The sequence below is a fragment of the Podarcis erhardii genome (assembly GCF_964252035.2).
Source record: "Podarcis erhardii genome assembly, chromosome: 2".
Classification (NCBI taxonomy): domain Eukaryota; kingdom Metazoa; phylum Chordata; class Lepidosauria; order Squamata; family Lacertidae; genus Podarcis; species Podarcis erhardii.
The window spans coordinates 69,739,753-69,763,699 of NC_138498.1; the positions used below are offsets into that span (position 1 = coordinate 69,739,753).

Consider the following 23,947-nt stretch of genomic DNA (forward strand, 5'->3'; position numbering starts at 1 on the left):
GCTCAAAGAAGAAATACAGTAGTAGCAAAGTGGGAATAAGGATTCAGAAGAGCAGAGTTGCAAATTCATACCTTATGCATCAGACAAGTCATTTTTATGCAACGACTGAGAGTCTAAGCATACCTTGAAAGTACCACTGAAATCAAAGGGACTTGCTTCTGAGAAAATGTGTTTAGGTTTAAGATGGGTTGCTTGTACCAAAAAAAATATATCTCTGGCTTGAGGCTGTTACCTTTGAAAACACATGCACCAATAATCAAGTCCGCCTCTAGGGGGGCTGCAACGATTCTGTGCTGATTCAGATCTACTAAGGCCACAAGCGGAGACTAATAAAATATATCTGTGACAGCACTCCGCACAGGAGAAAGTAAAGTTTGTATTAGGCTCAGCACCTCAGTCATTCCAATTGCATGCAATGTCACCATATCAGTGTTACAGAGCATCTAATATTGGCATGATGTTCTATGAGATTCTGCCAATTTGGTATGTACAATATGAACTTTGAATGCCACATGGAAACATTTCATCCATAATGAGCAAGTAAATAATGTTCAAATCAGACCTGACCCTATTACAGTTCTGATGCAGACAAAGACTAGATACAGCAGCAATAAAATATTTCCTGTTTACCAGGAAATAAGGTTCAACTTGAAAGTCATCAATTATTGCATTGTATTCCTGTACAAATCAACCTATGACCAAGTTTAATGATTGCCATAAAGGAGTCCATAAAGGAGCCCCACCCCAAGGCACACTTATGCTACCCTATTCAATTATACACAGCTCTACAGAACAGAATTTTGACAATTTCCAGTTTTCCAAAAATCCACGGCTTTCTAGAACACACTTTTCATATGGAACACCCAAACCCTTATATTTCATCCTGACCAAAATAAGAATGTTCCATGTTTAAAGAGGGGAAATTACGCTAAAATTCATTCAAAACCAATCATTTTGTTTGAATACAGGTTGCAAACCTAAAAGCTGCCCCAACTCCATTATTTTTTCCTCTGCACTATTTCCAGTTCCCATGGTAAAAGTACCTGTATAGATGTGGGGTGCTTTGATACAGAATACTGCTTGTTGTTAGAAGACAGTCATGCTGCTCTGTGTCTCCCCCTTCTGCACATATGGTACATGCTTTACTAACCTCGTATGTGATACCATAAGCAGATGAGCAAACTAGACAAGACTTTTGTTTAAAAAAATAAAATAAGGGAGCTTTATAACCCAGAACTGGGAAGGCTAATAACACATAAAGCATGGAAACAAATCTAAACTAAGAAGGAAATGTGAATATAATTATGGCCAAAGAATTGCAGGGGAGGGGCACGGCAGGAAATGCAGAAAGCTTTATTGGTATTTTGTCAGAGAAATTGTTTCTTTAAAGGGAATATTATTATTAATAATACTAATTTATTATTTATATGCTGCCCATTATTTATATGCTGCCCACTCTGGGTGGCTCCCAACAAAAAATAGTAAAAGCACAATACAACATCAAACACAAAAATTTCCCTGAACAGGGCTGCCTTCAGATGTCTTTTAAAAATCACATGGATGTTTGACATCTGCTGGGAGGGCATTCCACAGATGCCCGGTTCCCTGTAACCTCAACTCTTGCAATGAGAGAACCACCAGAAGGCCCTCAGGGCTGGATCTCAGTGTCCGGGCTAGAAGATGGTGGTGGAGATGCTCTTTCAAGCATACAGGGCCAAAGCCATATAGGGATTTAAAGGTCAGCACCAACACTTTGAATTGTGCTCAGAAACATACTGGGAGCCAACACACTTCTTTTAGGACTGGGGTTATATGGTCCTGGCAACCGCTCCCTGTCACCAGTCTACCTGCCCCATTCTGGATTAGTTGTTGTTTCCAAGTCACATAGAGCGCATTGCAGTACAGTGGTACCTCGGTTTAAGTACTTAATTCGTTCCAGAGGTCCGTTCTTAACCTGAAGCACCACTTTAGCTAATGGGGCCTCCCGCTGTCGCCGGAGCACGATTTCTGTTCTCATCCTGAAACAAAGTTCTTAACCCGAGGTACTATTTCTGGGTTAGCGGAGTCTGTAACCTGAAGCATATGTAACCTGAAGCGTATGTAACCTGAGGTACCACTGTAGTCCAAGCGGGAGTTAACCGAGCATGTACTACCCAGGCCACACAATGCATAGACAGGTCTCAGCTGGCGTACCAGTAGTATTGTCTCAACTTTACTGCATTTGAGAGAGCACTCCTCCTCTAATGATAGAGACAATGCCACAAATAAATTCTGGGAGAATTATGGTCCTGTGATCATGTGTCCACACAACACTCAAAACTGTAGGAGACACTAAAGCAGGGATGGGGGTAGCAAGAGCTGAAGAAGCTATTTCTATGAAATATATATGGTAGCTTGAATAAAGATAACTATCAACAGTGACTTCCAAAATATTGCAAAAAATAAAAATAAAAAAATCCTGGTAAGCACTCCTATGCCTGTTTGTGGGCTCTTTTTATACAGTCTGTTCTGAGGAATGCTCAGTTATCAAGTACAAACATGACTAATCTACAAAGCTGCGGACATAAGCAATCTTTTTAAAAGTTCTGCATCCTATAAGATCAAGAACCTGAGGCAGAAGGTACTTCTAGAGAAGTGCATAAACTAAACAGAGGAGAAGAGAACTGAAAACAGACACATTAAAAAACCTGCAAAAGATCATCAGAGCAGGCAGGCCTCCTGTGGAGAGGCAGGGCCTTTGTGGAGAGAACGAACTTTTTGTCAGATTTCACTCTAAGGTTGCAAACCTTTGAAAGGGCTCCTGAAGCTCTGCCAGCTTGGTAGGTATCTCCAGGCCATGAAAAGCGTCCCATGACGATTTCTGCATATTAAACGGCTGTTAAAAAAGTGGAAGGACAGGCCAGCCCGGGTCCTACTGAATCCTCCCCTACTTTAGACGGAAGGGGTGGGTTTAGACCACCAAGGTTGCAACGAAGCGCCACCCAACCACCAAGACTCCCTGCGAAGAGGCTGCTAGACCCATGGGGAGACCCTGCGATGGGGGGTGGAGAGGGAGTGAAGAGCCCCCACAAGGGAAGCATGGAAAAAGGTCCTACGGGCCCCATGGAGGGAGGCAGGCAGGCGGGCGGGGGGACAAGGCTACTCACCGGGGCCGGCTCCTCCCCAAACGGGGCCACTACCCCGCCTTCCCCTCCCACCAGCTCAGCGGCGGAGGCAAGTCGGCGGCTCCGCTGCCCCTTGCTGGGAGTGACGGAGGCTCGGCCGCGGATATTTTGCCCGCACTCAAGCTGGCGCCAGCAACTTCACTTCCCGGAGCTAAAATGGAAATAGTCGGCGGCCTCGCTTGAGGGGAAGGGCGGGGCTTGCGGGGGTCACGGGAGCCGTTCTTCTTCGCGCCGTCCCACAGCCCGGTCCTTCGCTGTCATCCGGGGTGAAGGCGGCTCAGCATTGGACAAGCGGGCAGCCCTGTCTACTTCTCCCCGGGCCTGGATAGCATCAGCGCCGCCGGCCGACACAGAAGCCCTTTCGGCTTCTTCTAGGGGTCACTGCGCTCGACTCTCAGCTGGGATTTCCTGCACGCGCGGCCTTTCCAGTCACCCTCTGCCTTTTGTTTCCCGCCAACCGGATTGAAATCGGGTTTTCCGCGAGGGGGCTCTCCATTTAAGAACACGCATGTCCTGCAGCCTAATTCGGCCGTAGCGTAATTATTAGCCGCCTGCCATGTTCCCCAAGTGAGGCGTGTTTGGTTTTAACAAAACTGCTACTCTCTTGTGCACAGAAATGAGGTGTGTAAATGCGACAGCATAGAAATGAGTGGGCACATACACACACAGCAGTTGGAGGCGTTTTGGAGCAGGCGGGGGGTGATGCGTGCAGGTCGGCGCCTCCTCACGACAGCGGCCATGCCGCCAGGCTCCATCCCCATAGCAACTGCTCCCCTCTCGGCCCTCCCAGTGCCCTCAAGAGAAATGGACGCCCAGGGAGAGGCGGCTTCGATCACGTGCAAACCAAATATCGCGAGGGCGTTCGATTCTCGCGCTTCCCGATCTTTTCGGTTCGCGGGGGGGGGGAGGTCTCGCGATACGTGTCTTGGAGAGAGGAGCATCTCGCGGGATCCACGAGAGGTCCGGGGGAAGGCGGGTACCTCGGGGGCGGCGACGCGGGGATAAGATGGCGGACGAAGCGGATAGCAACGGGGACGCTTCAGCCTTACCGGTGGGGAAGGAGGCAGGTGAGGCGGGGGCGCTTCTGTCATCTTCCTTCTGAGGGAGGCGGGGGTTTGCCTCCTCCTTACTCTGCCCCGCCCGGCTCTGCTTTACTGCGCTGCATCAGGAGCGTGGTGGGTGGGGCCTGTTGGCCTCTCTTCTCCCCACACAGCCGCGTGTGGCTGCCAGTGGCTACCGAGTCTTTTGACCCACGGAGGCGGAGCGAGCGCCCCTTTAACTCTGCGTTCTTTCCGCCACCTCCAAGAAGTCCTCCGCTGCTCGTTTCGCAGCCTGAAGCTTCCGATTCCCATCGATCCTGGTTTTTAATATACACACACTCACAAAATGTAAGATTTTTTTAGGCTAGGTCCCACAAAAGCTTGCATCTTACATATTCAGGTCTAGCCATCACTTCAGCTGCTTCAAGGCTTCAGTGTATGATCTTCCTGCTTATTGAGCGGGCGTAGAAGAATGTGTCGTCCTCCCCTTGCTAATGAAATCCTCGTTAAAGAGTGGCTTTAGATCTGGCTTCTCTGTCCCCTCACATACCATTTGTTCCTTGCTCTTCTGTGTGATGTGAGGGAAGTGAACTTTCATGTCTGCTTTATGGGACAGTGTATGATTCACAGATTATGGTACATATGCAGCTCTCCCCCTAGTATGTATGGTTTGAGAATGTGTGGCTGTGTGATTTCCTAAATCCCCTTGGCTTGTTTTTTTACGAATGGGATTAGATTTCTATCCTTCTAATGGGTTGAAAATACATACTCTCCTTTCATCCTTAAACTTCCAGAGTGGTGTCTTAAAGAAATAACAAACTTTACAGTGTCCCAAGTTCTGTGCCATACATTTCATTATTGATGTGCATGCAGTTCCCGTTCAGAACAATAAAATTTATGAACAGCAGCAAAATGTTCTTGTTGGGATGTGGGTGAGGGTGGATGAACCTAGGATGAGTGAGTACCAAGAGTACTGCAGAGAACTCTTGATTTACTGCAGCATTACTGTCTGCTGGTCTGCAACCTGTGGAATACGTGTTCTGTGGTCACAGTAAAGTTAGACAATTTGCAAGAAATTGAAAATGTTGGTGAAATAACAGGAAGGCATGAGAATGGGGGGGGGATATGGAATGGGGGTGATAAACATGTGGGTTGGGTGTGCTTCCTCATCCCTTAATCACTGAAATCCTAACCCTGTGCTTTCTAAATCTGTCATTTAGTGACATGTAGGTTTCCCAGATTATGAACAGTGCAAATACTCAGCTTGCAAACTTTCTTCTGTTACGTTATACTGTACTCAAAAATCTGTGGCCTTCCAAATGTTGTTGTACTTCCAACTTCCATCAGCCCCAGTAAACTTGGCCAATGGTCAGGTATGATGGGAGCTGGAATCCAACAACATCAGGAGGGCCACAGGTTCCCTATCCCTGCTTTCGATGCTGATTTTGTATTTTTATAGACCCATTTCCTTAAATGCAAGTCTCACTGGCGCATTCCCCCTGCCCCTGGTCAGCTTCTTTTTAAATAGCTGTACAAATATATATTTAATGCAATATGGTGGTCTTAGGACAGCAGACTTACTCTCATTCACAATTGCTAAAATTTTTAGAAGCATTTTGTTTACTGTAGAAAAGGTGAAACAGGAGTCTCTGCCCAACTGTTACAGGAAAACTACTGTTTATAATGTGCTCAAAGCTTTCTCCCCCCCCCTTAACTTTGTTCCGTTGTTACCATGTCCGGTTGTGAACCTTTTGGTAGAAATGTGTAGTGAGTACAGTTCTGTTTAAAGTTTGATGTTTCTTGTTAAGCCACCGTATGTCACTAGGCTGCAGAAAATGCTTTGTGCTGTTAGCAATTGTCATATTTAATCATTACTAAACTGAATTACAACTTATTACTAAACTGAAAACTATGGAGAGACCTGGTCTGAATAGAGATACTGGATTCTTGTCTCATCACACATGCTAAAGCTATTTTTGGTCATCTGCATACTATCCCTTGCTATTTCCTGTAGGACTAATTGCAGTCGTTAACAGTTGCCAACTTCTGTTTCAGTGTATCTGAAGAAGTGTGCATGCACATGAAAGCTCATACCAATAACAAACTTAGTTGGTCTCTAAGTTGGCAGACCAACACGGCTACCTACCTGTAACTAGTCATCAACAGGTTTACCATACCCATTGAGTCAATCACCCATCTCCAGCTACCCTTCTGAGAAAAACACCACCCACCCTCCCACTATATATAAGGGTCTGATGACTTCTGTTTCAGTGTATCTGAAGAAGTGTGCATGCACATGAAAGCTTATACCCAGAACAAACTTAGTTGGTCTCTAAGGTGCTACTGGACAAATTTTTTATTTTTATTTCGAGAGTAATATTGGATATCTAAGTAATGCCTTATAGTGTGCTGAAAGTCAACTATTATAAGTTGTTTGTTTTATTAAATCAACTCTAACTTTTGACTGCCTCTGCAAGTAAGGTATTTCTTACGTGTAAATTCAAGATAAAAGCATCACTAACTGCTTGTTGGAATGATATTAACCTAGATTATATAAAATATATGAGTTTAGACTGAGTGTTACTTTAGGAGATGACCTTAATTTAGTAGTAATTTTTTTTACTTGGTTCCTCAAGACGTAAGAGTTGTATACTTCTGTGTGAGATGGGGTGGTAGTGGAATAAACTTATTCAAGTTCTGTATATGCTATGCAAATAATGATAATGAGATTAAATGCACTTGTGGATTCAGCAAAGGTGCCACAAGTCTTCTGTCACTCACCTTCCTAAGTCTTCTGTCACTAACCTGTTTGATACCAAGTTTTCCCTTTCATTTTTTTGTTTAGTGATTTAAAGCATTTTCACCACATACTTCAGCCAAACAGAGTCCCAAAGTGACTTCTGAATTAGTATTTTTTTAAAAAAAATGTCTTTGCCTTCAGACTTAACAATCTAAAAGACACGAAAGGAGCTGGTCTCTCAGTGAAGTTGGTAAAATAGTTATGCTTCCCTTCTCTCCCTCTGCTGCAGCCTATATGATTATGCAGAATGGGCTGGAAATCATTGAGGATATATGATTGAGAGTTTTTATCTGGGATGTATAGATGAGGCAGATAGTGGTGATGAGAGGCCTAATAGACAAAGTAAGAACTGACAAATTGCCAGCTCCAGATGGCAGCCACCTGAGAGTTCTCAAAGAACTCATATGTGAAGTTGCTGATCATCTAACAAAAATATGCAGCTTGTCCTTCACACCCAAGGACTGGAAAGTAGCCAATGTAGCAACAGTTTTGAAAAAGGAACCCGTGAGGGGAGAATCTCGGAAATTACAGAGCGGTTAGCTTAATGTCTGTACTGGGGAAACTTGCTAAAATAACCAAGCATATAGAAGAGCAAGCCTTACTGAAGCAGAGCCAGCATGGCTTCTGCAAGGGCCTGTCTCACAAATCTATTAGAGTTATTTGAGAGTGTCAGCAAGCATATGGATAGAGGTGATCCAGTTAACATAGTATACTTGAATTTTCGAATCCATCAAAGAGTCCTGCATAAGTCAAGGAATAAGAGGATAGCTCCTCTAGTGGATCAGGAATTGGTTATGTTGCAGGAAGCAAAGAGTAGGAATAAATGGACAGCTCTCCAAATGGAGAGATGTAGAAAGTGGAGTCCTACAAGGTTCAGTATTGGGACTTCTGCTTTTTAACTTGTTAATAAACAATCTAGAGTTAAGAGTGAGCAGTGGGGTGGCCAGGTTTGCTGATGATACTAAGCTGTACTGGGTCATTAAAACAAAAATAGATCTTCCCCTGATGTGCCTAATGGCAGTATTTGAAATGCACTTTGTCATGTCAATATAATGATTTTGAGGAGTTTGTAAAGTGAATGTAAGGGATGTGTTTTGAAGACAATTACAAATCAATCACAGCTGTGAAGGTTTTCTACCCTCACTTTTGTATATTTCCAGTCTGCCTCTTACGCAGTGTGTAAATAGCAACTTCTTGCTTGTAAGATCATTGCCTAAGAGACCTGCATACATGCACACCACACTGACCAAGCTGCTAACCACAAAGTGATACTTATCATCTTGACACTGTTGAGGCACTAAGCATTGCAACTTTGGAAATGGAAAACAATTCCAGACATTCTGTGCGTCTCTAACTGAAAGACCCATTAGCCAATTGACTGTTTAGCTGAAGACTAATGAAAGCATTGGCATTGTACTTAAAATTGGGCATGGATCAATGGTAGGAAGAAATATCGAGCCTTTCTGTGTAGTGTTCTGTGCTGACTTAAACGACATTATTTACATGGTAAATCATTAATTGCAGTTGTTAGAAATGGTTTTATTCTGCAACGGACTCCTGGCATGTCACTTAACAGTAGAGTTACTTCTGCCTTTGCATGATTCCTTATTGTTAGCCTGTCCTTTATGTAGCAGTGTGGAAATTGCTCAGTCCTATACTTCATCCCTGATGGAAAGTATGCTATGCAGCATATCAAAGAAACAGTAGACATCTCATTCTTTGCTGTGTTATTACTAGATGATTCCCACCTCATGTGCATTTTCACCCTTCTTTGAATGTGGGATAAGAAGAAAAAAACTGCCTTAATGTATTTACATGTTTTAAATTATGTCTCCCCGATTAGGGAATTAGAATTGTCATTATCTGCCACAAGACCTTTATTTAACCAGTGTTCAAAGTTGGTGCGAACATTTGTGTGATGCTGGCAAAACCCCTAAGAGGCGATATCTGGGCCCTTGGCAAAGTTTCCCTTTTTTTTTTTTTTAATATTGGTGTGCTTGCTTTTTGCAGTGGATCGTATGATCAAAGAGAACAGCCACATCTTCACAGATGCCCATTGTAAAGTGTGTAGTGCAGTGCTCATCTCCGAGTCACAGAAGCTCGCTCATTATCAGGTATGCTTAAATCTACAGGCAGTTACTGAAATTTGCCCTGAGTGTGTGAGATTCCTGAGATGGTTATCTTGCTCTTCTATGCTGTTTCCTTCAGAGTAAGAAACATGCCAACAAAGTTCGTCGATACATGGCTATCCATGGTGAAGAGGAGGTCTGCTCAAGCAAGAAAATAAAGCTGGATATAAAGCAGGTAATGCCAGTCAGGCCAGAAATCCAAGGACAAGTAAAAGAATTTAATGCGCTAGAAAGTTTGGCAAATAGCGTTTCTTGGATTGTGGAATAATGCACCAGTGGGGATTTTGAAGATCAGACACTGTTTGCAAGAACAATCTATGCATTATTCTGCTTGGGCAAATGCACATTTAAACTTTGCCCACCTAATTGTATGTTCCTGTACACTGAAAAATGAAGAAGCTGAGTGCAAGGAGATAACTCATTCAAAAACCATTGGGAATAAAATGGTTATATGCTCTACTTATAATAAGCCCTTTTCATACTAAATTTATTTGAAAAGTAGAATTCAGCCTTGGCACACTATTGAGAATTCTGTTTGTAGTAACAGAAACTACTACCTGAATGGCAATTGTATCTTGCTACATAACATGTCTTGAACAGCTTTAATAGTCTTCTCTAGCTTCTTTCAGTGTGTTCAGTAAAGGATAGGGTGAAGCTGAACAAAAGAAATTCCAGTTACTGAACTTGGAACACTTTGCTGATGAACTTTCATTCTGCAGCCCCAGTAAATTTTTTCGTTCCTTCTTACAAACAGGAAGGCAGCACTGAAGAAGACAGGAACAAATGCTGCTCCATCTGTAATATGACCTTTTCGTCACCTGTTGTGGCTAACTCCCATTACCTAGGCAAGACCCATGCCAAGAATCTGAAGCTGAAGCAGCAACCTCCTAAAGCAGAAGGTACAGAGGAATTGTCTCCTGGTGCTGTGCTGAAATGTCCAGGTCAGAATAGGCTCCTGGGTATCTATTGTACAAACACAGAAGAGTGAACCCTGCCAGAAGAGCCAGTGTGGTGTAGTGGTTAAGAGCGGTAGTCTCGTAATCTGGGGAACCAGGTTCGCTTCCCCGCTCCTCCACCTGCAGCTGCTGGGTGACCTTGGGCCAGTCACACTTCTCTGAACTCTCTCAGCCCCACTCACCTCACAGAGTGTTGTGGGGGAGGAAGGGAAAGGAGAATGTTAGCAGCTTTGAGACTCCTGAAGGGGAGTGAAAGGCGGGATATCAAATCCAAACTCTTCTTCTCCTTCTTCACATATATGATAATGAGGCAGACACTGAGGGAGTTCAAGAAAACATGTTTTCCAGTTGAAATTTTGCATTCTGGTGTGATTAATTTTCTTGATGATCCTGGTGGTCAAAGATAGATAGACATAACAAACATTACACCAAAATCTTTCTTTGTTATTTTTGATCACTGTATTGGTAGCTAATACTTATGTACATGCCCACAGTAAGCTCATCCAAATCTTATGTAGAAAATAATTATTCTAAGTGGGATGCTTTGGCATAATTGAGATTATTGTGTTTGTTCTGATTACATGAAATTGTGCCTTAGACTTTTCTGATTGGATTTTCTTCATATGTTTTGGGGGGGTTGATTTTACAGGAGCTGTACCTGCTCAGAAACAACCAGCTAATCCGCCTCCTACTACTGTGCCCTCTAATGAAGAGAACCAAAACACTTCTGACCCAGACAAATTCTGCAGTCTCTGTCATGCCACATTCAATAATCCCCTGATGGCAAAACAACACTACGTGGGCAAGAAACACAAAAAGCAAGAGACCAAACTTAAGCTAATGGCACACTATGGGAGAAGCCCCGATGAACCTGCAGCTTCAACAGGTGAGTTTTTAACAGCAAGACTTTCCAGAATAAAGCGCTTGAAGAGTTGTAAAGGTTTGCAAAGCCACAACTTGCCTTCTGTTGGAAATGCCCTGCATGAAAAACAAGCTCTCAAATAATTCACTACATTAGGTATACCAGTTGTAGAGGGAATGGGCTTGAATTGATCACTTCAGATGGGGACAGGCAGAAGTAGTCAGGAAAATCTTGGTTTGGGGTGGGAAAGGCTCCCAGCTCCCCACAAAATCCTGAACCTCCAGCCACACATGTGTACTTGAAAGGAGGGAGGTGGTTGAAACTTGGAAGGGTGAGAGGAAAATGCAGAGTGCTGGATGAATGTGAGTGAAGGTGAGACAGTGGAAGACTAGACAAGAATGTAGGAAGTCACAGCAAGGCATGACCAAGTTATGGGCAAGAGCTTTTGCTGAAGGGGCAAAGAGAAGGGCCCATATTTTTGTAATGTTGGAAAGGGAGAAGCAAGATGACTTGGAAATGGACCGACTTTGGGGGGCAAAAGTTGAAAAGAAAAGCAATGGTTTATGCTTGTGGGTGGTGACAGTGCCAGTTGAAAAAGCACGTGAATGGGGAAATAAGGGCTTCTGAGAAAGTACAAGAAGTTGTCCAGGTTATATTGAGAATTACCAGGTAGTTTGGAGGTGTTGGATTGAATGGAGAGCAGAGAATTGACAGTGTATTCTCTCTCTCTTTTTTTTTTACTAGTCTGTCTACACCAGGCATAGGCAAACTGCCCTCCAGATGTTTCCTTTGCTAACAGGACCAGTGGTCAGGGATGATGGGAGTTGTAGTCCCAAAACATCTGGAGGGCCGAGTTTGCCTATGCCTGGTCTACACACTTTGAAAAGGAAACTTTCTGAATTACATGAGCATGGGAGGTAGGTGGGAGAAAGAGACAAAGCTTCACTGTGGCTACTGTGATCAGTAGGTCAAACAAAATACTGAAGACGTACAGTACTGCATATCCAGCAGAGAACATTTCTCCTTGGCTTTGGATAAAAATCCAGCTCCCAACATGACATAGTTGTTCACAACATGATTGTATTCAGTACAAAGAATATAGAAGACATCAACCATGACAGTAAACAGTGCTATTACACCCATCATTTCCAACATAGTCACCTGTGTTGAAGAAACAATATCTTTCAAAGTGCCTTTTTGATTAGGGCAAATGTTTGCATACATTGTGGATTTGACAGCCATCAAATGAAGCTGACCTATGGGAGGGAATTAATGTATTTTCAAAATTGCCTCAGCAAGGTAGTTAAGACTATGGAATTTAAATAAGTAACATCTTGGAAACATATGGTTTAACAAATGAGTCTGGGCTATCCAACCCCAAAGCTTCAACCATCTACAAATGAGTCTGACAGTGCAAGCATTTGAAGTAGCTGAAGTTTTATTACATCACTTAAGTCAAGCCACAGTTGGTTGATTTGAAAAAAAAAGTTGAATATTCAAAATATACATCTGTAGAAAACAATGAGAACCCGTTAAGGTTTGTGCAGTATCTCTCTGGATTAGGAAATGGAACCTTTATTGCAGCTTGTGTCAAGCAATGATACGCAGTGCAAAGCATCCAAGAAATTTCTTTCAAAGTAGTGACTTAGCTATGCATTAGCTTTTGTTGAAAAAAAGATATTGTGATGGTATTAAGGTTCATTAACACAAAGTGGCATAATAACTGGCGCTCTCAACTGTGTGTTTTGAACATATACAAAAATTGTTCACTCTTAAAGGTTGCAGAATAAGCACCTAAAGATGAATACTGAATATATGTGCCAGAAACCTTATTTATTTTTAAGTGCATTTAATTGGGAAAGTAATTCCCAAGTAAAAACAAAACAAATTCCTTCCAGTAGCACCTTAAAGACCAACTAAGTCAGTTCTTGGTATGAGCTTTCGTGTGCATGCACACTTCTTCAGATACACTGAAACAGAAGTTTCCAGACCCTTCTATATAGTGAGAAGGTGGGGAGGGGTATTACTCAGAAGGGTGGTGGGAATGGGTGATTGGCAGATAGCTGTGATGAGCCTGTTGACGACTCTTAACGACTGCAATAGGTCTTACAGGAAAAAGCAAGGGGTGAAAAGGTGAAAAATGGCTTTGTCATGTATCATGAGATAAGAGTAAAAAGTAAAAAGTAATTCTCAATTAAAAGTAAAAAGTAATTCTCAATTAAAAACAGCCTCTGCCTTTCAACTTTAATAATGCGTAGTGTGATTCTGTACAGAGTTGGATGTGAATAAGTTCCATGCCACAGAATAGACTGGCATGCACAACTTTGCACAGAGTAGGACTGAATAGGAACATAATGATTAGGAGCGGGATATTTAATGTGCCAATGTGCTTTTCACATGCCTGGCAGATAGCAGGTGCAGAGAGGAGCAGTTCAGCAAAGGGTAGAAGCAGGGAGAGAGAACTGAAACGCAGAAGGAGAATTTGGTATCCAAATGAACACAAGCAGATTATATAAATTTAATGTGAGTCAAAACTAAAAGGCTGAACTAAAATAGCCTCTCCATATGCAGGCTACCATACGGACTCGCTGTTAAGACCATGTTCATGGAAGGCAATCTTACTGTGCCACGAGTGATCACCACAGAATAAAGAAGAAGTGTGGGTGGGGTAATTTTCAGAAGATAGAGGGCAAAAGTCAATGATGACAAGTCCTTGGATGCCCCTGTCAAAAAGATGTTTCATCATTGCATATTTTCATTCTAGCAGCTCTGGGGATTTTGAAAGGTAGCTAGCATTACCAGGATGAGCATTTCTGAGTTTTGCCACCTAGCTTGAACTTTGCTCATCACATCCCCCCCCCCACCAGTCCTGCCCCTCTTTAGCTCCTTGATGCCTGTAATTTGGGGGCAGTGTTCTCAGATAAGAACTTTTGTCTTAAAATATACTATATAACTTATAATAATATAACTTTATCGAGGTATTTGGAACCGTGGAGAGATTTGGTAATTCTACATTTGTGCTGATGTTTTTATTGTGCACTATCCTCAGATACTTTTTGAGGGTGTTTTTAAAAAAAAAGTTAAGAAAAGCAAAAAAAAAATTGGGTGACATCCGGCTGCGTCAGAACAGATTTCCAATTGTGCAAATGGGACTTCTTCTACCTCTCCAGTCGCTGCACATCCCGGGAATCTCTTCCAGAGGGAGGGGGACCTCTGGAGGAGATTGGGGAGTACAGGGGACTGTGGGAGGGAGAAGAAGACACAGGGTTGACTATCCCCCATGTCCTGTTACAAAATCCAGGCAAACTAACATGCTCCTCAAACACATCCTGAAGAAGGGGGGAAATAAAGCAATGCATATTTAAGAGAGAGAGGGAAACATGGTCAGCAGAGTATGTAGAACAAATAATACGCAAACAATGTATGCATAGAGGGTAAGTTGCAGATCTAAATATTTTTTTAAAAAATAGAAAAGTAATAATAACCTTTATTTAATATAGATCAAACCCAGGGGGAAACCCAGAACCAAAATCTTACCAAGGACCAGGGAACTTATCTATGGAAGGAGAGCACAAAAATACTCTTGGTAAGAATCAAAGGGGGGGAATAGACATACAAGAACATTGATACAGGCTATACTATTTTCAACAAATAGCTAAAATGATAATACAATAGCAGCAATGTTATAGGGCATGGAAGAAGTGGTGAAAGAGAAAAGAGAATTCCTAGGGACAGTGGAGAAAAGAAATAAATACGTTATAAAAAGCAAATGATATATGATCTCCAATTCAAAATTGCTTTGTTTGGAAACAAGCAGAAGCACTAGAAGAGTTGAATAGTAATGATAAATAAATAAATCCACTGGATTCTACCCAAATTAAGAGTCCTGGTTTTGACCTTCAGGGTTTTAAAAGGACTTAGATCAAGCTATCTTAAAGACCACCTCAAAACTTCTCAAGCTGAGCTCATTAGAGGTCCTGTTCTAGATGCCTCCACCTTCAGATGGATGGCTACTATAGGCAGGGATTTTTCCAGTTGAGCTCCTTCCTTAGAACCCCTTTTCCAAGGAGGCATAAATGGTATGCCCTCCCCTTCCAAAGGTCCCAAGACTGATCTTCCCTGGAAAAGTCTCTTGAGGAAAGTGCTCTGGGCTGCTGCTGTTCTTCTTACTTCTAGCACTATTGATAATGTTAGGAAAACTCGTTTGTGATTATATCTTACATTGCAATTTTCTCTTGTTAGCTGATGTAGGGGCCTCTTGCTTGGCATAAATGTGAAACATACAAATGAAAAAAAATGCTGAATTCAAGAAGAAACAAACATTTGTATGATGTGGCTGTATTAGATGTATACAGTTGGTGTCAAGTTTAAAGAATATTGGTAAAGTACAAAAAACGTCCTTACTGAAGAAGAAAAAATAGCAGAGGATATGAATGATATTAATTACCAACCCATCACCCTAGCATCCCAGTGCAGGTTACAACATTTAACCACAATATTTAAAAGAGTTTTAAACAACGTGGGTCCTAAAAATATACATCTAAATTTTCAAAAGCCAGGGTAAAGAGGTGTGTCTTCAGCATTTGCTGAAAGCTGTATAATGATGGTACCCTCTGTGCCCCAGGAGCTCCACAACATATGGGCCACCACAGAGAAGGTCCTCTCCCAGGCCGCCACCCCCACTTGAAGTCTCCAAGTCATCTTCAAGCACCCATGTAGAGTGCTTTGCAATAATCCCATCTTGAATTTAGGAAGCATGGAGTACAGTAGCCAACTCATCTCTGTCTGAAAGGAGCTGTAGCCAGCAAACCAGCCAGTGCTGGACTACATGACTATATATGTTATACAAATATGACTACAATGCAGGATCATACAAACAGGCTTCCCCCTTATTTCCTTCCTCAGAAGCCCCATGCACCATTCAGAGCTGCTCTGGAGGGGTCCCCCAACCCTTTGGAGCAGTTTTGGGGGAGAAGGCAGGAAGAAGAAAGAAAGAGGAAGTCCTGTTGTTCAAGTGGGAAATCTGCTGCCCTCTTGCAAACAGATATCCTGTATATAAAGGCTGTGAAAATACTATTCAGTGTTAATGAAGCAGACCTTGGTATCAGTTGCTTGGTTACAGGGAATTTGCAGCAGAATGGTGTAGTTGGAAGGTAATCATCTTGCCCTTTCCCTCTCTGACAGCCTTTTAAGCCCCCTGAAAAGCCACTGTCAGTTGCTGGTAGGCACTCCTGAATGCAGTAGGCTGTGGTGTGGTGAGCTGAAGGAGGAAAGGGTGGGTAGAGGCAGTGCCCCTTTCCCCCACTGCATTCAGAGTGTCCCCCAACCCATTTGTGTAGGTTTTCAGGAGGCCTAGAAGGCTGTTGATGAGAATCGCCGTACAGTAACCACAGACAAATAGTGTGAATGAGTTTTTAATTTAAGGTATGCAGAAAGCCATTGTACTCCTCAATGGGGTTTGGCATTTCAAAATAAAACCAATCATCATCATCTGATTACCTTCACTTCTGTGGCACAACGTAGCAGGAATAAGAATTGCGTGTCATTTCAGTAAATTCAACTAAAACCCCAAATCTTCCTCCATCGAAAGACAGTGAAGTTTCACAGTTCTGCAACAGTATTGTTGTACCCATGCCCGTTTTTTGTTCATTTAGAAATCAGTAGATTTTTTTCATAGGCTAATAGTTCACCTTCTCTTCCAGTACATACAGAATGAATCCTTTGTTCTTGATGTTTGGCTGCTTGGGGGGGGGGGATAATTCAGTGATGGGGGATCATTAGGAGAGGAATTGAAAAGTAAAAAATGTAAGTATCATAGTGCCTTTATATAAGTCTATGGTGTGATCACACTTGAAACACTGTGTACAGTAGTAGTCACTGCATGTCAGGAAAAATGTTGTAGATCTGGAAAAAGTGCAGAAAGAGGCATCCTGAATGATGCTGGTAGAGGAGAAAATCCCCTATTAGGAAGGATCACATTTAGGTTTCTTAGCTTGGAGAAAAACGGTGGTGTGAGACCCATGAGCATAACCGAGGTGTATAATTTATGCATGGTATAGAGAAAGTGGATAGGAACACGTTTTCTCCCAGGGTCATCTAACGTTGAATGGTGGGAGATATTTCAAGTTTTATGTGTGTTGTTTTTTGTCGAAACCTTTAATGTATTTTGTTCCTCCTTGCTGAGAATGCTCCTCTTGAGTCTTTAGCAGTGTGATTGGTGAGCCAGTGTAGAGAAGCAGTGTCATGAATTCACCATAGTATGTTCAATCCTTTTGAGAAGAGTTTTCATCAGGCTGTTTACAATGTTTGGGTAAATAGGCTCTGATTAAGCCTTTAGTGTTGTTGTGTTTATGATAAATTGACTCCCCCTCTAGCTGACTAGAGAACTTTTTTTTACATTTCTCATGATCCTTGAGTGAGAAGACAGAAAATTCATTTTCTTGGTTTGGATTTATTTGATTCATTGAAATGGGAACAGGTGGGAGTTAAGTTAGAGGCCCCAAAAATGTTAGTTTTATTAAGATCTGGAACTGTCAACACTTGCAAATTAGAACTGAGAAAATTGTTCACAGAAATTGCTTAAAAATTATTTCCAGCTACGATAAGTTGGGGGAAGTGGAAGGATGCCTAAGACTGATGTCTGCTGTTTCATAGTCATACAGCATTAAGTAGCCACATCACACGCTTGTCGACTATGCCTCTGTGTGTGCTGCACCTCCTTTCATGTGGATGCCCATTTTGGCTCCTATATTCCACACAGGGTAGCATGGTCGACTAGTACTATGGAGGTGGGTTTACAGCAGGGGATTAGGCTTTTGCCAGTGAATGCCTTCCATCCATTAGCCTCAGCCAGCATGGTCAATGGCTAGGGTTGAGGAGAGCTGTAGTCCAAGAACCATCTGGAGGACACCACATTGGCCACTCTTGCCTAGACAAACTCAAAAAATTTCCTACAACCGCTGTGTAAAAAGTTGCTTTTCCTAACCATTGGGGAACAGATATTCCAACAGTGTTCAAGTTACTTACATAACTGCATTTCCTATAATTAAAGCCCACTGAGAGAGAACGTTTGGGCTGTTGCAGCAAAGGAAATGGTAGTTACAGGCAAGAACACTTTAATATGCTTCCCAAGTGAGAATTCTGAGGCATCAGATGGTTACAATCTGCATTTCCAACCAAATTGATTCTACAAGTGGCTGATCCAGTTTCACAGTTAGGAACCATTCTGGAATGTAGCCTTAACACCATTTTTCTTATCTAAGCAGATGTTTTGAGCCTTGGAATTCTCCATAGTGCACAGTTGCCATTATAATATACCCATTCTTCATTCTTTCCTGCAATATGGCATCCATACTTGTGTAGTATTAGCATGAAGACACTGGTGTATTCCTTGCCTCTGAAATTCTCCTCTCACTGATACCAATCCCCTAGATGATAAAACAGACATATGTGTCTTTACTGGAGAACTATACTGAAGAAAATCCACCAACATAGCTTGAATACATTATATACCATACTTACAAAAGGTGGTTCAACAGTACAATCCTATGCATATCTACTCAGAATTGGGTGTCAGTGTGTTCTTTGGGACTTAGTCCCATGCAAATTGGTTTAGGATTGCAGCCCCAGTAACTATAGATGACCTGAAGCAGATGAATCACAAAATGGAATACTACTGCATTATGAAACACATTGTGTCTCATTCTGTTTCTTTGCTTTAAAATATTCTACTTCTGGTACAATTTAAGCATCAGAGCAAAAGGGACAAATATAGAAAATAAAATTGCAGTGGGAGTCCTGTGAAGAACAGGAGATCGGTGATCACATCTTCCTGTATTTCTGTTTTTACTTTTTCTAGAAGGGCACGTACTTGAAACTGTTGCAGCAAAACCAACAAAATGTATTGTGACACCTTAAAGGGTAACATTTATTAGTACATAAGCTTTTGAGAACTAGAGTGCTTGTGCCGTATTAAATTTGTTATTCTTTAAGGTGCCCCAAGACACTTGAAATGGAATTCAGCATCACACTGTGCCGGTCGTTTTGTCAGTGCAAGCATTTCTTGCCAAATGGAATAACCTCCTCTCTCTCCCTCCCTCCTTCCCTCCCACCACACCCTGTGTTGGCTATTTGCAGTATGGTAGCGCTGCAGAGAGCTTGCTGGGGAGACCATGCATTAAAAAGGGACTCAAAAATAACTTAAACAAGGTTTTAATAAGAAAAACAAAAACTCCTTATACACTAAATACATCAACAACAAACCAGACCCAACCACCAACCCATCCCCCAGGGTAATGGGAGAGCTAGGTGCTGCTCCTTATGTACTCTACCGAATTGCTGACACAGCTTAACCAATACAACTCAGCAGCACCTGCTATGTTTCACAGCTGTAAAGCTGGGTCTCATTAGTTTGCTCTGGCCCTTGCTCTGGCCCCTTAAAGACATACACATCGAGTGGAACAATGATGAACCTTTACATTTAAAGAAACAATTCAACACCCTGTTCTGGTTATTTTTATTTTAAATGCCCCCCCCAAAAAAAAATTAATTGGAGCAGTGGCCCTAGGAAAGCAGGGGGTTAGGCCTAATACCTTCCATGTCATTTTCTTTATCTAACACACCCCCATGTATTGCAGCAGGTGAAAGATACCTGTGTATTTTTCCCCAGTGGGGCAAACAGCAGTTGGGGTAGAAACATTAGATAATAAAAATGGTGTGAGGGAGAATTACCCAGCACCAGTGCTCTACTCAGATTTTGAAACTCCCTTCAGTAGTTGTCAGCAAAAATAGATATATTTGGAGATCTAATCATGGATCTCCCACATCTTCTGTAATTGACCCTGAGTCAGAGGAATGTTCTTGGAAACGTTGTTGATTAAGCTCACTGTGTGCTGAGAGATCATTTTACCGTGCAACTTAAAAGTGGCAGCTTGGAGCTGGATAGCAATGCTTAGAGCAGTGGTGGGGAAGCTCTGGAACCATGAGCCTAATATGGGCCTAATTAGGCCCAGCAAGGTTCCCCCAAATCAAGCCCATCTGCCCCACACTTGACATCATATACGGCGTCGGTTGTGGGGTAGGTACAGATGTGCACTTCTGGTTGATAAGCGGGGCTTGTATTTGACACCTTTTATATTTGGTGCCCAATGCAAGCCATGCTGTGGCTGATACCACTCAGCTCCTGAGTGGAGCCTATCTCTGCAAACTCTACTTTGGCAGGAATCTTCCCTTGCAGCCCAGTTTGAGTTCAAGCTAGGCTAGCGGGGAAAATCATGAGTCCCTCAAATTTTTCCTTTGAATTTTTGTCACCTGCTGTCACGATGACCTGCCATAGGATGGCCCTTTCCACCTGTCAAGTGACACATGGGGGAACTCACGATCCAGCTATTTGGCTGGATCCTCTTCCTCTCCCCTGGCTTAGAACTCCTAGCATCATCTTTGGCTTAGTCACTGTGAACAACACTTCACAATTGGTAATTGACATTGGAGTGTTTGCTTCAGTGAATTTGGTGCTCACACTTGTTTAACCCTGTCTTTCAGCTGGGAAGGGATATCCATGTGAAAGCTGTAACATAGTACTGAACTCCATAGAGCAGTACCAAGCTCACATCAGCGGCTTCAAACACAAGAACCAGTAAGTGTTTAAATATTCTTCTGTCTGTAGTAGCTACATTGTATAATCTGCCACTGAATAGGAAGCATTGTCTCGCATCTGGTTTATAGTCTGGATTTTTACCAAAAAAACTTCAGATTCATCTGCAGGCAGCTCTAATGTTTAAAAGGTCTATGTTGCTACTTATGTACTAAAGGTAATAAGCATTTTGGGGAAAGAGAGGTTTATGAGTCAAATGACACATTGCAGATTCTCCAAATGATGTTGTCTGGTGTGGATCTCCTTCACTTGGTCAGAAACAAATCAATGAAGCCAATTTGGCAACTGTAACCTCTTACTTGATTTGGGCCTAGCAGCCTTTCCATAGATGTGCTTCAGACATGTAGGGGTCAGCAGCCCTCTTGACTTCTCTTGCTATTCTGGTCATTAGCATCAAGTTCCTAGGTACCATACCCAGCATCTACTACTCAAAGTTCTGTTTTTTTTGTGTGTGTGTGTGTGTTTTTGTGTTGTTGTTGGGTTTTTTTTTTTTTCACCTAAGCATTTTTAATTTTGATAAAGTTTGTAGAGAAATTTTGAAAAAAAAAAACTTCCAGTATATGTCGCTGTCAAATGGGTACAGGTTTTCTTGGAGAACTCCATAAAGCAAAATATTTTTCATAGAACATGTCAAGTGGTGTGTTGCCTGTCTTTGGGACCATGGGGGTGGGGTGTTAGCAAGGAAAAATATTTTCTATTGTATCATTTTAACACAGAGATCTGCAGATTGTTCTATTATATTAATTTTGTTTTTGTGGGACCAGTCAAAGCACCATGGAATCGCCACAAAACATGAAGACTCACAGGGTATGGCATCAAAGAAATCTTATGACCTTTTCTGTATGGCATACGTTAAGCACTCGGGTGATGTTATATCCTGGTGGTGGCATTGGTCTTTCCAAGTCTGTGCAAGCACGTGGGTGCACTCAACTTGCTGGGGAAACTCTGTTTGCCAAATGTGCTGAACATGGGATTTGCATGGCATTTTACGTGACAAACAAGTTTTAGGGCTGTGGCTCTGTGCTGCAGCTTAGGCATTCTGCCAAAAGTGGACAGTACTGCCTTGTTGCATATAATCCTGTTAACTTTTAGCAGAAATCATCTGAAGATTTATAATTCTTTTCCGTTGGTATGAAGTTAAATCTACAGGTGAGGCCATTTTTGTATGCTAAAACTGCAGATCTTATCGGATTGCTATCCCCACCCATCACTCACTTGCAGGGTGTTTTATTGTGGTGAATGGGAAGTGGGATTTTTCAAGACAACTGGATTTTGCACAGTATTGGTTCAGCTTGAGATTCCACAATAAGCAGATGTTCATTTCCTGTACACTTTGCAGTGATAATTTTTGAAGCAGTTTCAATAATCTGTCCCATCTCTGTCTCAATCCACAGTATACCGGGAGGAATACCTGTTACAGCACGGTACCAGAAGCAGCTGTACACACGAGAGGAGACAACGGGCCCTGATGGCTACAGCTATTTTAGCCAAGACCTCTAGAGAGGAAGCTCCTGCGCTCTTTTTGGATTGCCGGTGGCCCAAAAGTGAACATCGCTTCTCAACCCACTACGGTTTTATTGTTCCTCTGGCTGAATGAAACCCTCCTATCCTGCAGTGTACAAGTTTAGCTGATTCAGAACTAACTATTGGCTAAAGGATCTAGAAGGGACAGATATACTAGTTGGCATTTGCAAAGACCTTTAGAATAGTTTTCATTGTGTAATCTCTTGCTGTAACGGCTGATGGGTGAGGTGGGAAGGAGTAGTAGGAGTTGTGTCTGGCACAAGTAAGACTTGGCACCTACCAGTGTTCTATCTCGAGCCCATCCTTTCCCTCTGCCCAGAAGAAGCAGACGGGAGTTCAAACACCCACTACCAGCCAGAGAAGAGCAACTTTTGGAAGAAAGTTCATAATTCTTGGTTATGGGGTGCTTGTTAAATGTGAGGTGTGGAATGGGCATAATGGACAGACTGATTATCTCCTCCTTGCCTAGAAATGGGGTGTTACATCGCTGTGTTTGTCGTGCCCCTTTCTGAATTAACTGGGTTTGTGTGCAGAGTTTCTTAGGTCACCAATATGCCATTTGCATCCTTTTTGTAGTTCTGCAGATGTTGGTTCTGGAACATCTGGTAATCTGTTTAATAAAAAGCTGTTTCTGTTAGTAGTATGCATAATCTGCTTCAGAAAGGCAAGCAGAAGGAGTGCCTCCAAAAAAACTGCACTTCTCCCTCGGTTCCTGGCATACTTGTGGAAACTTGTGCTTTTGAGCCTCACTATGTACAGCTTTCTGTTGTGTTAAATGTTCATCAGAAATGTTTTTTTTTGTATGATGGAAGGTTTGAAAAAATGTCCTTTTTCAGAACCTTAAAGCTTTTTAATTAATTTGTACAAAGGTTTAGCAAGGGTGAAAGAACAAGCAGCTATGGTCTGACTTTGAGGCAATTCTAAGCTGAAAAATAGTGCTTTGCATAGCATTGTGGGCCTTCCACTTGTGAACTTTGCAAGTCCAAGAACTAGTTTTCATCCATGTGAAACCATTTATCAGAGACAAGACATTCTTTCCGATTGCTTCCTGAGACTCGGAAAACAACATAGGTAGCAGCTGGGAATGCTGCTCGAGGCAAACTGACTATGCTTTGTTTGGACAGAGGTAAAATTAGTTTGCGTTTTGGTCATTTCCTTTTCCCTTGTATGGATATAAGATGGTAAGCTTGAAGTCTCCTAACATCTGAGTTTGTTTCAAGTCTGCCAGATGGCCTGTTTCCAAAACAATCAGTTGAAATGCTAATCTTATTTGTAAAAAAAACCACTCACATAAGCATAAAGGCAAGAGATGTGAGATACTCCTCTCTTGCCTAGCCCATCGTTAAACTGCTTTTCTACTCGTGTTCAAAACAGGATGTGGCTCTTTTTTCCTTAGTGCTTCTCCCTTCCTACCTAATTGCTTCAGTGTTATTGATCAAAATGGACATTCATTAAAATTGGACAGCTTGTACTCTTGAGTCTTGACTGACTACAGCTTTGGAGTCGTCCCTGCTTATAAGTTTGTTTAGCCCATGATTCCCCATCATTAGCAGCAAACCAGTATTCTGTGTAGACATTTCAATTCTGTGTCTCATAGGGCCTCTCATTCTTCATTACATTCCTGACCTCATCTTCTGGGTGGCAGTTATTTTTGGAACCTAGGTATGGGAGATGGACTGTCCTGTCCTCTACCTTATCTGGTGGCTTTCATTGTGATTTTGCTCCCCTTTCCATTCTGACTACAGGAGTGGGGCAGGGGATTGACTGGAGACACACACTTTCTCTCTTTTCTGATAGCCTCTGTGCCTCCATCTGCAGTA

The 23,947-nt window shown here is 42.3% G+C and overlaps 2 protein-coding genes across 9 annotated transcripts in view; one reads left to right on the forward strand and one right to left on the reverse strand.

Annotated features, from left to right (window-relative positions):
- Positions 1–4,002, reverse strand: part of UIMC1 (ubiquitin interaction motif containing 1) — an 85,771-nt gene extending 81,769 nt beyond the window's left edge. The window contains exon 1 of the mRNA XM_081850206.1: positions 3,147–4,002. The gene's annotated coding sequence lies outside the window, so the exon portion shown is untranslated. The remainder of the gene's footprint in view (positions 1–3,146) is intronic.
- Positions 4,003–4,079: 77 nt separating this feature from the next.
- On the forward strand, positions 4,080–23,598 carry ZNF346 (zinc finger protein 346). Of its 8 annotated transcripts, XR_014153442.1 has the most exons (9): positions 4,080–4,231; positions 9,015–9,118; positions 9,213–9,308; positions 9,888–10,074; positions 10,739–10,975; positions 14,452–14,537; positions 20,492–20,585; positions 21,368–21,410; positions 21,998–22,093. XR_014153442.1 is itself a non-coding variant. In XM_081850251.1 (8 exons), exons 1-8 carry the CDS (start codon positions 4,171–4,173, stop codon positions 22,070–22,072), a joined length of 897 nt encoding a protein of 298 aa, XP_081706377.1. In that variant the 5' UTR covers positions 4,080–4,170; the 3' UTR covers positions 22,073–23,598. The 8 variants fall into 8 exon arrangements, 6 of the variants coding, with proteins under 6 accessions (XP_081706377.1, XP_081706379.1, XP_081706378.1 ...); XR_014153441.1 differs by lacking the exon at positions 21,368–21,410 and having other exon boundaries at positions 21,998–23,598; XM_081850251.1 differs by lacking the exon at positions 14,452–14,537 and having other exon boundaries at positions 21,998–23,598.
- The last annotated feature ends 349 nt before the right edge of the window (positions 23,599–23,947 follow it).